The 12,362-nt window shown below is 35.5% G+C and overlaps 1 protein-coding gene across 1 annotated transcript; it reads right to left on the bottom strand.

Moving 5' to 3' along the window:
• Positions 1-1,066: 1,066 nt before the first annotated feature.
• rabl2 (RAB, member of RAS oncogene family-like 2) lies at positions 1,067-11,254 on the bottom strand. The gene is made up of 8 exons (XM_056235998.1): positions 10,535-11,254; positions 10,391-10,420; positions 10,140-10,219; positions 4,514-4,593; positions 2,720-2,831; positions 2,512-2,609; positions 1,322-1,405; positions 1,067-1,239 (listed from the first exon to the last, which is right to left on the bottom strand). Exons 1-8 carry the CDS (start codon positions 10,633-10,635, stop codon positions 1,162-1,164), a joined length of 663 nt encoding a protein of 220 aa, XP_056091973.1. The 5' UTR covers positions 10,636-11,254; the 3' UTR covers positions 1,067-1,161.
• Positions 11,255-12,362: the final 1,108 nt, after the last annotated feature.

Genomic DNA, 12,362 nt, shown 5'->3' with positions numbered 1-12,362 from the left:
CTAACTCTGTCTGGTTTGTTTGTCTGACAAAGTGGTGGATTCGGCGTTATGATTGGTCAGATTGCCTGTCAGCCAAACTCGCTGGCGAAGGGAATTTGTGCTGTAATCTGCCATTCATCCTCATTCTAAAACAAAAGTCAATAGCGATTGACTGTAACTTGACAGTGTGTAAACGTCAGTGAGCATTCAGAGCAGTCTCAGCTCTCTTCTTTGCCCTGACTGTCACATCCACACAAACACATTCATATGCTTGAGTTTTCATCATGGCTGTCTTCTCATTAATTCCCAAAAAGATTTTATCCTGCTCTCAGATACGCTTGCAACAAATCTCTTTAATATATATATATATAACTCTTTAGTTGACAAATAAAATGGATATAAACTTTTTTCCATCAAAATTTTAGGTTAAAAAATATAAATGTATAGGGGAATGAGTATATTTCAGGTGTGTAACTGATAGCCATTTTGACATTTTCACAATTTAAATCCCTTAACTTTTTGCAGTTCAAACAGTCCTGCAGATTTAAGTGTACTAGTTTTACATGATGAAACCTAAAAACTGCAGTTAAAACTGCATGTAATTATTAAATACTTCATCTTGTATAATCAGCTACCCTTATTCAAAGATCAACTACTTTATTTATACGGATGAGCATCACATAATATGTTGTTACACAAAGTGTGCTTTTGTTGTAAAATATTACACTTAAAAAAAAGATTATAAATATTTCCCCTAAAATTTCAGCTGAAAAATTCAAGGACTATATATATATATATATATTCCAGCTGAAAAAAAAATAACAAGCAATGTATATGTTTATATTACATTCGGCACAGACAAAGCTTCACATTCCATAAAAAGTCTATGTAGATTACTAAAAGGTGTTTTGCTAAATCTGGATGCTGCACAATTTGTATCAAATTAGTTCAGCAGTTCAGAACTATTGGTGTTGATCATCAGATAATGCCACCTGTACATTCACAGAATCATAATTTATTTCTGTTAGAGGTTCAAGAAGACACACACTATCAGTGGTGTGAGGTAGAGTTCTCTCTGATGCTCAGGACAGTGAGAGGACAGCCATGATTTAAGGAACTCATCAGTACAACTCCAGAAGCAGCGGAGAATGAGAAAAGAAGAGGATGAAGAATCTGACGTGGTCACGCGGAGTCTGGTTTTCCCTCTTGAGTATCCTCTTCTTTATCAGATGTTTCTTCTTTACTCTCTAAATCAAAGTTCTGCAAAATAACATGAATATAATCAGTAAATTGCATCATCATGAAGAGCACACCAAGAGCACCTTCAAACACACACACACACCTCTAACTCCCTCATAACTTCATCCATAAAGTCGTTGGAGTTCTTCTTGTAGGACAGAGCCATCTGAATGGCATCTTTAAACACCTGTGAAACATTCCCAGAACATTAGAACTTCACACAGCAGGACCAAGGACTTCCTTTTAACCCTAGAACACATAGGGCCTTTTACACCTGGTCACTTCATGTGTTTTCTCTGATCAGATAGCTGTCCGAACGAGCAAAAGCCAGGTGTAAATGCCCTCCAAAACGCTTTCAAGACGGATTTAAATCCGATCACTCAAATCACTAAACTGGACAAGTGTAAATGCATCTGGTTTTTGAAATCACATACAGTATGTAAACTTTGAAAAATAACCGAAATGTTAAATAATAAATGTGTGAGAGCATGTTATAGGCTATATGACATTCTATAGCCAGATATGACAACACTACAGCAACACGCATCACCGCAGATGAGTAGCGGAGTATCTCTTCAGCAAGCCAACGCGCCGCAAACTGCCACAAATAAAACCGAAAGTAAGTCCCAGACACTCAACACACAATCATCTTCATTAAAAGTAGTGAGACTTAATTATCTTACCAGTGCTTATGCCACTCTCTCTCCTATTGTGGTCTTTGATCTTGATATTAGCTGATGAAAAATAAAATGCAGCTCATATCTGTTGCTTATGTTGACTTGAACTCTGTTAAATTTGCATTTAGCACGGGAATTGAAGAACGGATTTATATTTGTTTTGCGGAGACACATTTATGTGGCCAAGTGTAATGGAACCGTTTTAACAAATTAGAAAGCACAAAACGCATGAAGTGACCAGGTGTAAAAAGGCACATAGCTAAATAAAATTATTCCACAAATGGATCTGCAAGTCAAAAATTATACAATTAAGTGCTTATTCTTTTTAAAACTACATGTATTATCAATTTAAATTAAATGTAAAGGTGCACTCAGTGTTTTTATGTTCCACTGGCTGTTTTTTAGTTTATATGAAAATTACAGCAAAATTTCAAATGTAGGGTTAATAATTTCTATTATAAGATGCATACAATTTCATCCCAGCAAAACAATAGGGACTGTGGCATCTACTTTTAAAATTCTGAGAGTTCAGTATGCTATAGCAGCTTTATTTACTGAATGCTCCCCTGATAACTGTTGATCTGTCTGTCTAGGATGCTCTGTTTTCCATTCTTACCTTCACCACATTGGTCCCATCAGCAGCAGATACAAAGTAGAAGGGAAGACCTTGTTTCTTAGCAAAGTTGAAACTCTTCTGGGTCACCTTCATGTCAGCTTTGAAACAGCAGAACACATAAAAGAGCAAAAGATTAGAGACATGCAAAGACAAACTCTGACTAATAATGCTCTTATCTGTAATCTCACAAAGGACATATGAAATGTACCATCTATCTTGTTAGCGACTACCAGACATGGAATCTCAGGCCGGTACTCTCGGAGTTCTTTGTACCAATTTGGGAGGTTCTTATATGTGATTTTCCTCTGGACATCAAACACCTGGCAAAAGCAATTGGATTATTTGTGAAAGCTTTTTTGAGATCTACTGTTAATGAAAAGCATTCAAAATAGTTTTCAGTTACAAAAAGCCACAACTTATTTTTCACTCACTAATATACTCTGTGTGTGTGTGTGTGTGTGTGTGTGTGTGTGTGTGTGTGTGTGTGTGTGTGTGTGTGTGTGTGTGTGTGTGTGTGTGTGTGTGTGTGTGTGTGTGCGTGTGTGTGTGTGTGTGTGTGCGTGTGTGTGTGTGTGTGTGTGTGTGTGTGTGTGTGTGTGTGTGTGTGTGTGTGTGTGTGTGTGTGTGTGTGTGTGTGTGTGTGTGTGTGTGTGTGTGTGTGTGTGTGTGAATAAAGATTTATTTTTGCTGATTCATGTGTAATTTCAGGGTTGTTATTTTGTTTCGTTGAAATCAAGCTGAAAACATACAAATAAGATATCCAATTTTTTTTAATCCTTAAAAAAACAAATGAGAACTGTTGCCTTGTCAACTAACTGAAATAAAATAAGTATAGGTTAAATTACTATAATAATTTAAACTGAAATAAAGGTAACGCTTCCTTTTACAGTACAGTACTTACGTGTCCTTACAGTGTACTTACCTAGAAAGTACTGGCTAATATAAGGTAAGTACATGGGTTAGGGGTAGGTTTAGGGGTAGGTTCAGGGTTACTACCTAGTTATTACCCAGTAATTATAATTACTATAATAAGTACATAGTAAGTACATGGGTAACAGGACTGTAAAAGGAAGCGTTACCGAAATAAACATACATTAAACCTAAATAGAAATATTCTGACACTAACAAATGACAAAGGTCATCATAACAAAATGACTAAAATTTTAAATATAGAAAATAAAACCTAATTCAAAACATTAAAGGGGTCCGATTATGCCACTTAACGAAGTCTTGATTTAGTTTTTGGGGTCTACTAGAATGTTTTCATACTTGATTGTTCAAAAAATGCATTCTTTTTCACATACTTTACATTATTACAGCACCTCTCTCCCCAGTCTGGCTCGAACACGCTAATTTCGATGAAGCCCCTCTTTCCAAAATACGAAATGTGCTGTGATTGGTTAGCTGGCCTAGTGTGTTGTGATTGGCAGCGCTTAGCGTCCCGCCCCTCCATAACTGTGAGTTCTTCTCTAATGTACATATTAAGGATGGTGTCAATTTCAAACCAATTCAAGCCTGATTCATACCCAGACAATGTAAACTAACAACACTAGGATTGTGCAGAACGGATTTAATGCACAGACTTTGAAAGCACGGATTTCACAGGACATTTCAGAGTGGTATGTTGTTGTAATTTTCTTAATATACATTATAGATACAATGTTATCCACTATTTAATCATGATATTTGTCTGAAAACTAAGGTAATACAAACAGTAATCGATCACAAAACTAATTTGGTTAATTTTCCTGTTTTGAAATCGTGTTGTAGTCCAAAAGTTCGTTGTAGTTCTTGAAAAAAGGATTCTGTTAAATAAAATATCTCCCTTTGGAGTGGACTTTGAGCTTTGTAATATTGCAGATGTTTCTCAAACAGCAACATTACACACTAACTAAAGTTGAAAAAGTGGAAAAGCATAATAGGACCCCTTTAATAAATACCATAATAGTATATAAATAAGAATAACAACAATAGAGAGTTTTGTGACCGTCTCTTCTCTTACCATGATACAGGCATGAGATTTATGGTAGTAAGATGGGTGCATGCTTCGAAAACGTTCTTGCCCTGCAGTATCCCAGAAATCTGTGGTGAAGTTAAACAAGTGCATAAGTGCTCAGGTTGGATACACAAAGGCATGACTGCTCATCTAACATGAAAACTAAACTAAAACTCCTTGTATTATAAAGCTGCATGATTAATCGTTAAAAGATCGTGATCTCGATTCAAACACCAACACAATCTTATAGAGATGCACCGATTACAATTTTCAAGGCCGATTCCGTTTTCCGATTTTTCTTGAGTTTGACCTGCCGATACCGATTTTAGCCGATTCCGATTTCCTTTTTTTAAACCACTTTACAGCAGACACAAATATTTATTTTCTATTTTCTCTTTAATAGAACATTTTGCATAGAACATTTTTTTAACAGATAATCGCTATAAAATAGAACTATATAAATTACTCCTGGTGTGGGAAATCCACACACATCTAAAGTGCAGTGTTATGGAAGAACCATTTCCTTTTCACATCCAATATCCAACTAAACAGGTAATGGCAATAAAATAATATATAAATAACAAATAAAAATAAAATAAATATAGCCTACGCTTGCAGTATATATTTCTCAACACACACACACACACACACACACACACACACACACACACACACCTATTGCAATCACTTGTACATCAATGGCAAGTTATATTTCTCAAACAGTTTTTCTCTCTGACACATGTCCAGCCAGGCTAAACAGGACAAGTGGAGCATGTGCAAGGAAACGATTGGGAATAAAAACAAGTTATTTTCTATAAATATTTTTGAGTCTTAATTTTCTTTTCTGACATAGCCTGGCTACTTCAGTTCTTGTTAAAACACACCAGACGTGCAAATTCTGTGCATTTTGGGGTCAAATCATATTTATTTTGTCCATCAAAAGAATGCTTTCACTTTAATTGAGCGCGAGCAGAATAGACTCGGCGCCGAAACCCGCGCTTCAATGTTGTTCACGCGATGAACAACAATGTTGTCCCTCTCCCTCTCCCTCTCCCTGTCATTTCCGTCAATAGAACCAACGTGACCTGCACGCCTGCAGTAGCCTAGTAGTTTTTTGTGCAGAGTTGACGGAGGGAGAGGGAGAGGGGGAGAGGACTTTTCACGAGTGAAGATATTACAGCGCCGAGTCGAAGTGCTCCCAATAAGTGCTATTCCGCCATACATTATAGTTATCCATTTTACCCGCTTATAAAAAGCGCCACATTTTATTTAGTGTCACCATACTTGGTCGTGTAACTATATTTAAATAGAGAAAACGTGGATGTGTTTGGTCGCTTCTAACTTCATCTCTGTTTGGCCCATATACAATGAATGGGGCTAAGCTAACTGCTCTCAAAGTTCTCCGCCCGACAGAGCGATTCAGTGCACGCACTGAGACGAGAGAGGTATGTATCAACTCGTCTTAGATAAGAGAATAACATAGTTTAATATGAAAAAACGGTGGAGTATCCCTTTAAGGGTCTTCGGTTTTAAGTTTTCCTTTGTGTCTCCGTTTTTAAGTTTTTTAAGTTTTGTGTCTCCGTTTTTAAGTTTTTTAAGTTTTGTGTCTCCGTTTTTAAGTTTTTTAAGTTTTGTGTCTCTGTTTTTAAGGGTCTTCGGTTTTAAGTTTTCCTTTGTGTCTCCGTTTTTAAGTTTTGTGTCTCCGTTTTTAAGTCTCTCCGTTTTCAAGTGTCTCCGTTTTTAAGTTTTCCTTTGTGTCTCCGTTTTTGAGTTTTTTTAAGTTTTGTGTCTCCGTTTTTAAAGTCGGCATGAAACAGAAGTTGAGATTGTAATTTTTTCCTTGTTGTGACGTATATCCGAGTGAAGCGGCTTCTGAAATTAGAAAAAAATTTAGGGCGGGGCTTGATTTCGTCCTTTCGGCAGATTTGAATGCCAGTTTACATTCAGTTGTGGAGGATTTCTCTCCACCGGACTCCCCACCGTTACTGACACTGACAGGTTCTCTGAGAGGCCGTGCACCGATAGCCGCACCCTCATTGGCTCTGGCCGCACCCTTTCGCCATTACACGTGACCGAAAGAGAAGAGAGGTCGTTTCGAGGGGGGAGGGAAGGGTAATGTATTTGATTAAAGATTATAAGGGTACATGAATTAAAAAAAATAATGAAGTGCACAGATAAATCATTTATAATAAACACTACAATATTACATATAAAATATATAAATATATAAGAAGATTTGTCAAATTTGATTTCATGCCGACTTTAAGGGTCTCCGTTTTTAAGTTTTTTAAGTTTTGTGTCTCCGTTTTTAAGTGTCTCTGTTTTTAAGTTTTTTAAGTTTTGTGTCTCCGTTTGTAAGGGTCTTCGGTTTTAAGTTTTCCTTTGTGTCTCCGTTTTTAAGTTTTTCCTTTGTATCTCCGTTTTTAATTTTTTTTAAGTTTTGTGTCTCCGTTTTTAAGTGTCTCCGTTTTTAAGTTTAAATTTTGTGTCTCCATTTTTAAGTTTAAGTTTTGTGTCTCCGTTTTTAAGTTTTTTAAGTTTTGTTTCCCCGTTTTTAATTTTTTCCTTTGTGTCTTCGTTTTTAAGTTTTCCTTTGTGTCTCCGTTTTTAAGTTTTCCTTTGTGTCTCCATTTTTAAGGGTCTTCGGTTTTAAGTTTTCCTTTGTGTCTCCGTTTTTAAGTTTTTTAAGTTTTGTGTCTCCGTTTTTAAGTGTCTCCGTTTTTAAGTTTCTTCGTTTTTAAGTGTCTCCGTTTTTAAGTTTTCCTTTATGTCTCCGTTTTTAGGTTTTTTAAGTTTTGTGTCTCCGTTTTTAAGGGTCTCTGTTTTTAAGTTTTCCTTTATGTCTCCGTTTTTAGGTTTTTTAAGTTTTGTGTCTCCGTTTTTAAGGGTCTCTGTTTTTAAGTTTTTTAAGTTTTGTGTCTCCGTTTTTAAGTGTCTCCGTTTTTAAGTTTTTCCTTTGTGTCTCCATTTTTAATTTTTTTAAGTATTGTGTCTCCGTTTTTAAGTGTCTCCGTTTTTAAGTTTAAGTTTTGTGTCTCCATTTTTAAGGGTCTCCATTTTTAAGTTTTTTAAGTTTTGTGTCTCCGTTTTTAATTTTTTTAAGTTTTGTGTCTCCGTTTTTAAGTTTTTCCTTTGTGTCTCCATTTTTAAGGGTCTTCGGTTTTAAGTTTTCCTTTGTGTCTCCGTTTTTAAGTTTTTTAAGTTTTGTGTCTCCGTTTTTAAGTGTCTCCGTTTTTAAGTGTCTCCGTTTTTAAGTTTTCCTTTATGTCTCCGTTTTTAGTTTTTTTAAGTTTTGTGTCTCCGTTTTTAAGGGTCTCCGTTTTTAAGTTTTTTAAGTTTTGTGTCTCCGTTTTTAAGTGTCTCCGTTTTTAAGTTTTTCCTTTGTGTCTCCATTTTTAATTTTTTTAAGTTTTGTGTCTCCGTTTTTAAGTGTCTCCGTTTTTAACTTTTTCCTTTGTGTCTCCGTTTTTAAAGGGCACCTATTGTGCAAAATTCACTTTTACATGGTGTTTGAACATAAATGTGTGTTGGCAGTGTGTGAGCAAAACCACCCTAGAATGATAAAAATCCACCCAGTGTTTTTTTTACAATCTCAATAAATCATAAGCACTGTCTCAGAACGAGCTGTTCTAAGATTCGGTGCTTTGTGACGTAGAATTGCGCAAGCCCCACCGACGTGGTTTGATTGACACTGTGGTTTTGGCATAGACCCCGCCCTTTCAACGACAGCCGGTAATGTCTCCTAAGAAACATAAGTGTTCTGTTGTGGGATGTAATAATGTACATAGTAGCTAGCTAGTTTTCACTTACTTCCGACATCAGAGCCACTGAAAACGCAGTGGATGGATTTTATTTACTAAGGAAAGGCGCCACTTAAACTTCCAAAATACGTTTATGTTTGCGCGAATCATTTTCTGACTGACTGTTTTGTGAACGAGGGTCAATTCAAAGCAGGTCTTGCTTCAAAGTTAATCCTCAAGTGTGGATCGTTGCCTGCTGTTCGCGATCCAACGTCACCTCCAAAAGAAGTAAGTGTATTTTATGATTTTTGAGCAAATAGTCATTTCAGTCGATGTAAGCCAATTCAACAACAAATGCATCTAAAGTTGTTGTCGTCGTCGTAGGATGTCTGTGTATATAATTTAAACCTTGTTTGTTTAGTGTGTAACCACACGTTTATAAATATTTGTTTTAAAGATATTGTATTAAAAACTGTGTATGTTCTGTAGCCATCTTCTCACATTTGCCACATAAGCACCTGTACGACAAGTAATGTAAACATGACGCAACAGGTCCCTCGCATAAATGTAATTTCGTTTGTACGTAGCAAACGTTACAGTATTTGTGTTTGTAGTTTCAAAAAATTGCGCCAACGTTATCACAGTTTGTGTGTGTCTGTGTGTGTGTTGCACATCCATAATTGCAAAGGGGACGCGATTACAACTCTATAAGTACATAAATGTATCAAATAACCATTCTGAGACGTCGTGGTCCATTCTCATTTGTGTTTCTTCTGCCGGAGTCTCTTCATCATCTGTGTCTGATTCCGGTTCAAACATGTACGGCTGAATGCCATACAAAACAGCGGGTCTCTCACTCTCTGCCATTCTGGTTCTACCGACTGTTTAGGCGGGGATATGCAGCTCATTTACATTTAAGGTGGTACACACCAAAACAGCTCTTTTTAAAACAGGCCCCAAAAATGACATTTTCAAATGGTTATAATAAATTAACTGTGGGGTATTTTGTGCTGAAACTTCACAAATACATTCTGGGGACACCCGAGACCAATATTACATCTTGTAAAAAGGGGCGTAAAAAGGGGCATAATAGGTGCCCTTTAAGTTTTCCTTTGTGTCTCCGTTTTTAATTTTTTTTTTAAGTTTTGTGTCTCTGTTTTTAAGGGTCTGCGGTTTCAAGTTTTCCTTTGTGTCTCCGTTTTTAAGTTTTTTAAGTTTTGTGTCTCCGTTTTTAAGTGTCTCTGTTTTTAAGTTTTGTGTCTCCGTTTTTAAGTGTCTCCGTTTTTAAGTTTTTTAAGTTTTGTGTCTCCGTTTTTAAGTTTTCTTTTGAGTCTTCGGTTTTAAGTTTTCCTTTGTGTCTCCGTTTTTAAGTTTTTTTTAAGTTTTGTGTCTCTGTTTTTAAGAGTCTTCGGTTTTAAGTTTTCCTTTGTGTCTCCGTTTTTAAGTTTTTTAAGTTTTGTCTCCATTTTTAATTTTTTTAATTTTTGTGTCTCCGTTTTTAAGTGTCTCCGTTTTTAAGTTTTTCCTTGGTGTCTCCGTTTTTAAGTTTAAGCTTTGTGTCTCCGTTTTTAAGTGTCTCCGTTTTAATTTTTTTTTTTAAGTTTTGTGTCTCCGTTTTTAAGTGTCTCCGTTTTTAACTTTTTCCTTTGTGTCTCCGTTTTTTTCCCTTTGTGTCTCCGTTTTTAGAACATCATTGTTGTGTACGAACCCTTAGTTTATCCAGAATCGTGCAGCTCTAATTCTTTATAAGACAAGTGTATGAAACTTCCTCAAAAAGGTCAATTATGTGCAAAAATGTGCTATGTCTCAATAATAAAACTGCAAAAAAATAAAATACAGCAAATTGCTCCATTCTTGTATACTAAAATAACAGTTTTTGATGCCAAACTTACCAACCAGTATAGTTTGTCCATTGATGGTTGTGCTGTATTTGTAGAGAGTCAACGCGTAGGTGGACAGCTGCTGAGGCCGACTGATACATTTCATTAAGAACCTGTCAACTTTGAGAATGAACGATACACTCACATACATACACAGAGAGAGAGAGATCACGCAGATCTTGGGGATGATACACACTCACATGCACACATTCAAACAGTAGATAATATACTGTATACACACACATAATGATGTCAAAGGATACTATCCATCCATAAGGAATCTCTCCATAAGCCTGAAAAGATATGAAAACCATTAATATGAAAGATGCAAATTTTTCAAATTTCATTGTCACCATGAAAGCAATAACACAGCTACTCCATTAGTGTCAGAACCACATTGAGCATACTTGGATTTGCCCACAGCGCTGTCTCCGAGGCAGATGATCTTGACTTGCTCATCAGCGTCATATTTCTCCAGGTCCAGATCAGAAATGCCTCCTGCGTCCATTGCTAGACTAGAGAAGCAGCAGCAGGAGTTTAAACTCTGAGCCTCTTAATACAGCGGGATTAGATGACAGCTGACCACACAGCACTGCTTTACTCCATCACACGCTTTCTAACTCAATGGATATCGTTTAGTTAATCTTTTCAAGCAATAATTCGTAAAACAAACCGCAAATGAAATGGTACATTCCCAAAACACAACCCGACAGTGTTATTGCTTTGGCTATCTGACTAACGTTAATTAGCAGATTAGCTAGCTTGTTACCCAAGCTATATAACTAACTACCCTAAATACATATTTACGGCAGAATATTGTTTTACAATCTTCGGCGGATATATTTAGGGCTCGTCGTAAATTTGTTCACAATCATGGCTGGATTATAGACGAGAAAGTATCGCTTATTTGTGATGAAAAATCTCGGTTTGGTTTCAGAAAATTCACTGTGAACATGCACGACAACAACGCGTTTCTAAGCAACGCCAGGACCCATGAAGGGCCTTCTTTGCTCCTGGTAAGCACCAGGCTGTCTTTGAAGTTGCCTGATTCGTTTTTATTTGTAAATTTTAAAGTAGCCTACGTTATTCTAATGGTTACTCTAAACACAATAGCTACAACCAAAAAGTGGCAAAAAAGAAATACTGATATTACTACAACTACTATTAATAATAATAATAATACAAATTGAGATATAAAATAATACATTAGAAGATGAAGCAATAGCATATTCATCTAATGTTATTATGTAGATGTGATGGTCATTTTAAACAAGTTTTAATTATAAAAAATATGTTTGTATCAATTCCTGCAAGGTGTAAACTTTGACCTATATTTTACACTTACTAGGAAACAAAACCAATAAACAATTACTGGAGTATCTTCTTTGTCTTTGACAAATTACCTGTCAGTAATATCAAACACAGTAATCATACTTTTTTGAGTTTGAGTAAGCAGCACGTAACATTCACGTTACAGAATGTTGTCTTGGTCACATTCTTGACATGGGAATACACAGAACAGAAAAAAAAAGTTCTATAGATCTGCTTGATGAACAGTCTGATAGAAAATTCTTTTCTACTTTCCCACAGAGGTCAGTCAGTGCATAACTAGATTAAAATTCAAAGGCTAAAGAACAGAATGGATATATATATATAAATAAAATGACAAATGAACAAAACTAAATTACTAAAACTTAAGATAAAATGAAAACTGAAAATATACAAATAAAATCTAACTCAAAATATTAATAAATAAATAATAGTATACACGTTATATTAAAATACAGATATGTAGCAAAGACAGAAATTGACCATATACACCTTCCAACATTGTTTTTGATAGTTTTGTATCCAACTTATGATCCATGGTACTGCTTTACTAACTTGCAGAAATTCAACCATTCAAACCATTTGCTGCACTCATTATTATGTAACCACATATATAAATATTAATGTGTGTAAATCAAATTTAAACAATTTTTGTATTATTTTGTCACTTTATCATGTCTTTTAGTCTTTTTATTATGTTTACACCAGCACCAAGTGAAATTGTAATTTTTTACTTGATGAATAAAGTTTCAAATGTCTAATTAATAATTCAAATTAATTATTCCACTCTAGGGTGTTGCTGTAGAAAATGTACTGTAAAAAATAAACACTTTAAATAATAGAAGGTTCTGTTAAAATGCTGTCTTTGCTCTTATAAGCTCCGCCCTACTTTGCATGTGCCTGGGA

Source organism: Rhinichthys klamathensis, unplaced genomic scaffold (assembly GCF_029890125.1).
Source record: "Rhinichthys klamathensis goyatoka isolate OS25496 unplaced genomic scaffold, OSU_Roscu_1.1 h1tg000436l_1, whole genome shotgun sequence".
In the NCBI taxonomy this organism is placed as follows: Eukaryota; Metazoa; Chordata; class Actinopteri; order Cypriniformes; family Leuciscidae; genus Rhinichthys; species Rhinichthys klamathensis.
Note: the sequence above shows the minus strand (reverse complement) of the source record. Positions and strands in the feature narration are given on the sequence as shown.

What these genes read in the sequence shown, in the direction of transcription:
- rabl2 (XM_056235998.1), bottom strand. Translation starts at nt 10,635, where the DNA reads ATGGACGCAGGAGGCATTTCTGATCTGGACCTGGAGAAATATGACGCT. An exon ending in AGATTCCTTATGGATGGATA is followed by an intron (nt 10,220 to 10,390) that starts GTATCCTTTGAC and finishes GAAATGTATCAG; the next exon opens with TCGGCCTCAGCAGCTGTCCA. An exon ending in AGTCGCTAACAAGATAGATG is followed by an intron (nt 2,610 to 2,719) that starts GTACATTTCATA and finishes GCTGTTTCAAAG; the next exon opens with CTGACATGAAGGTGACCCAG.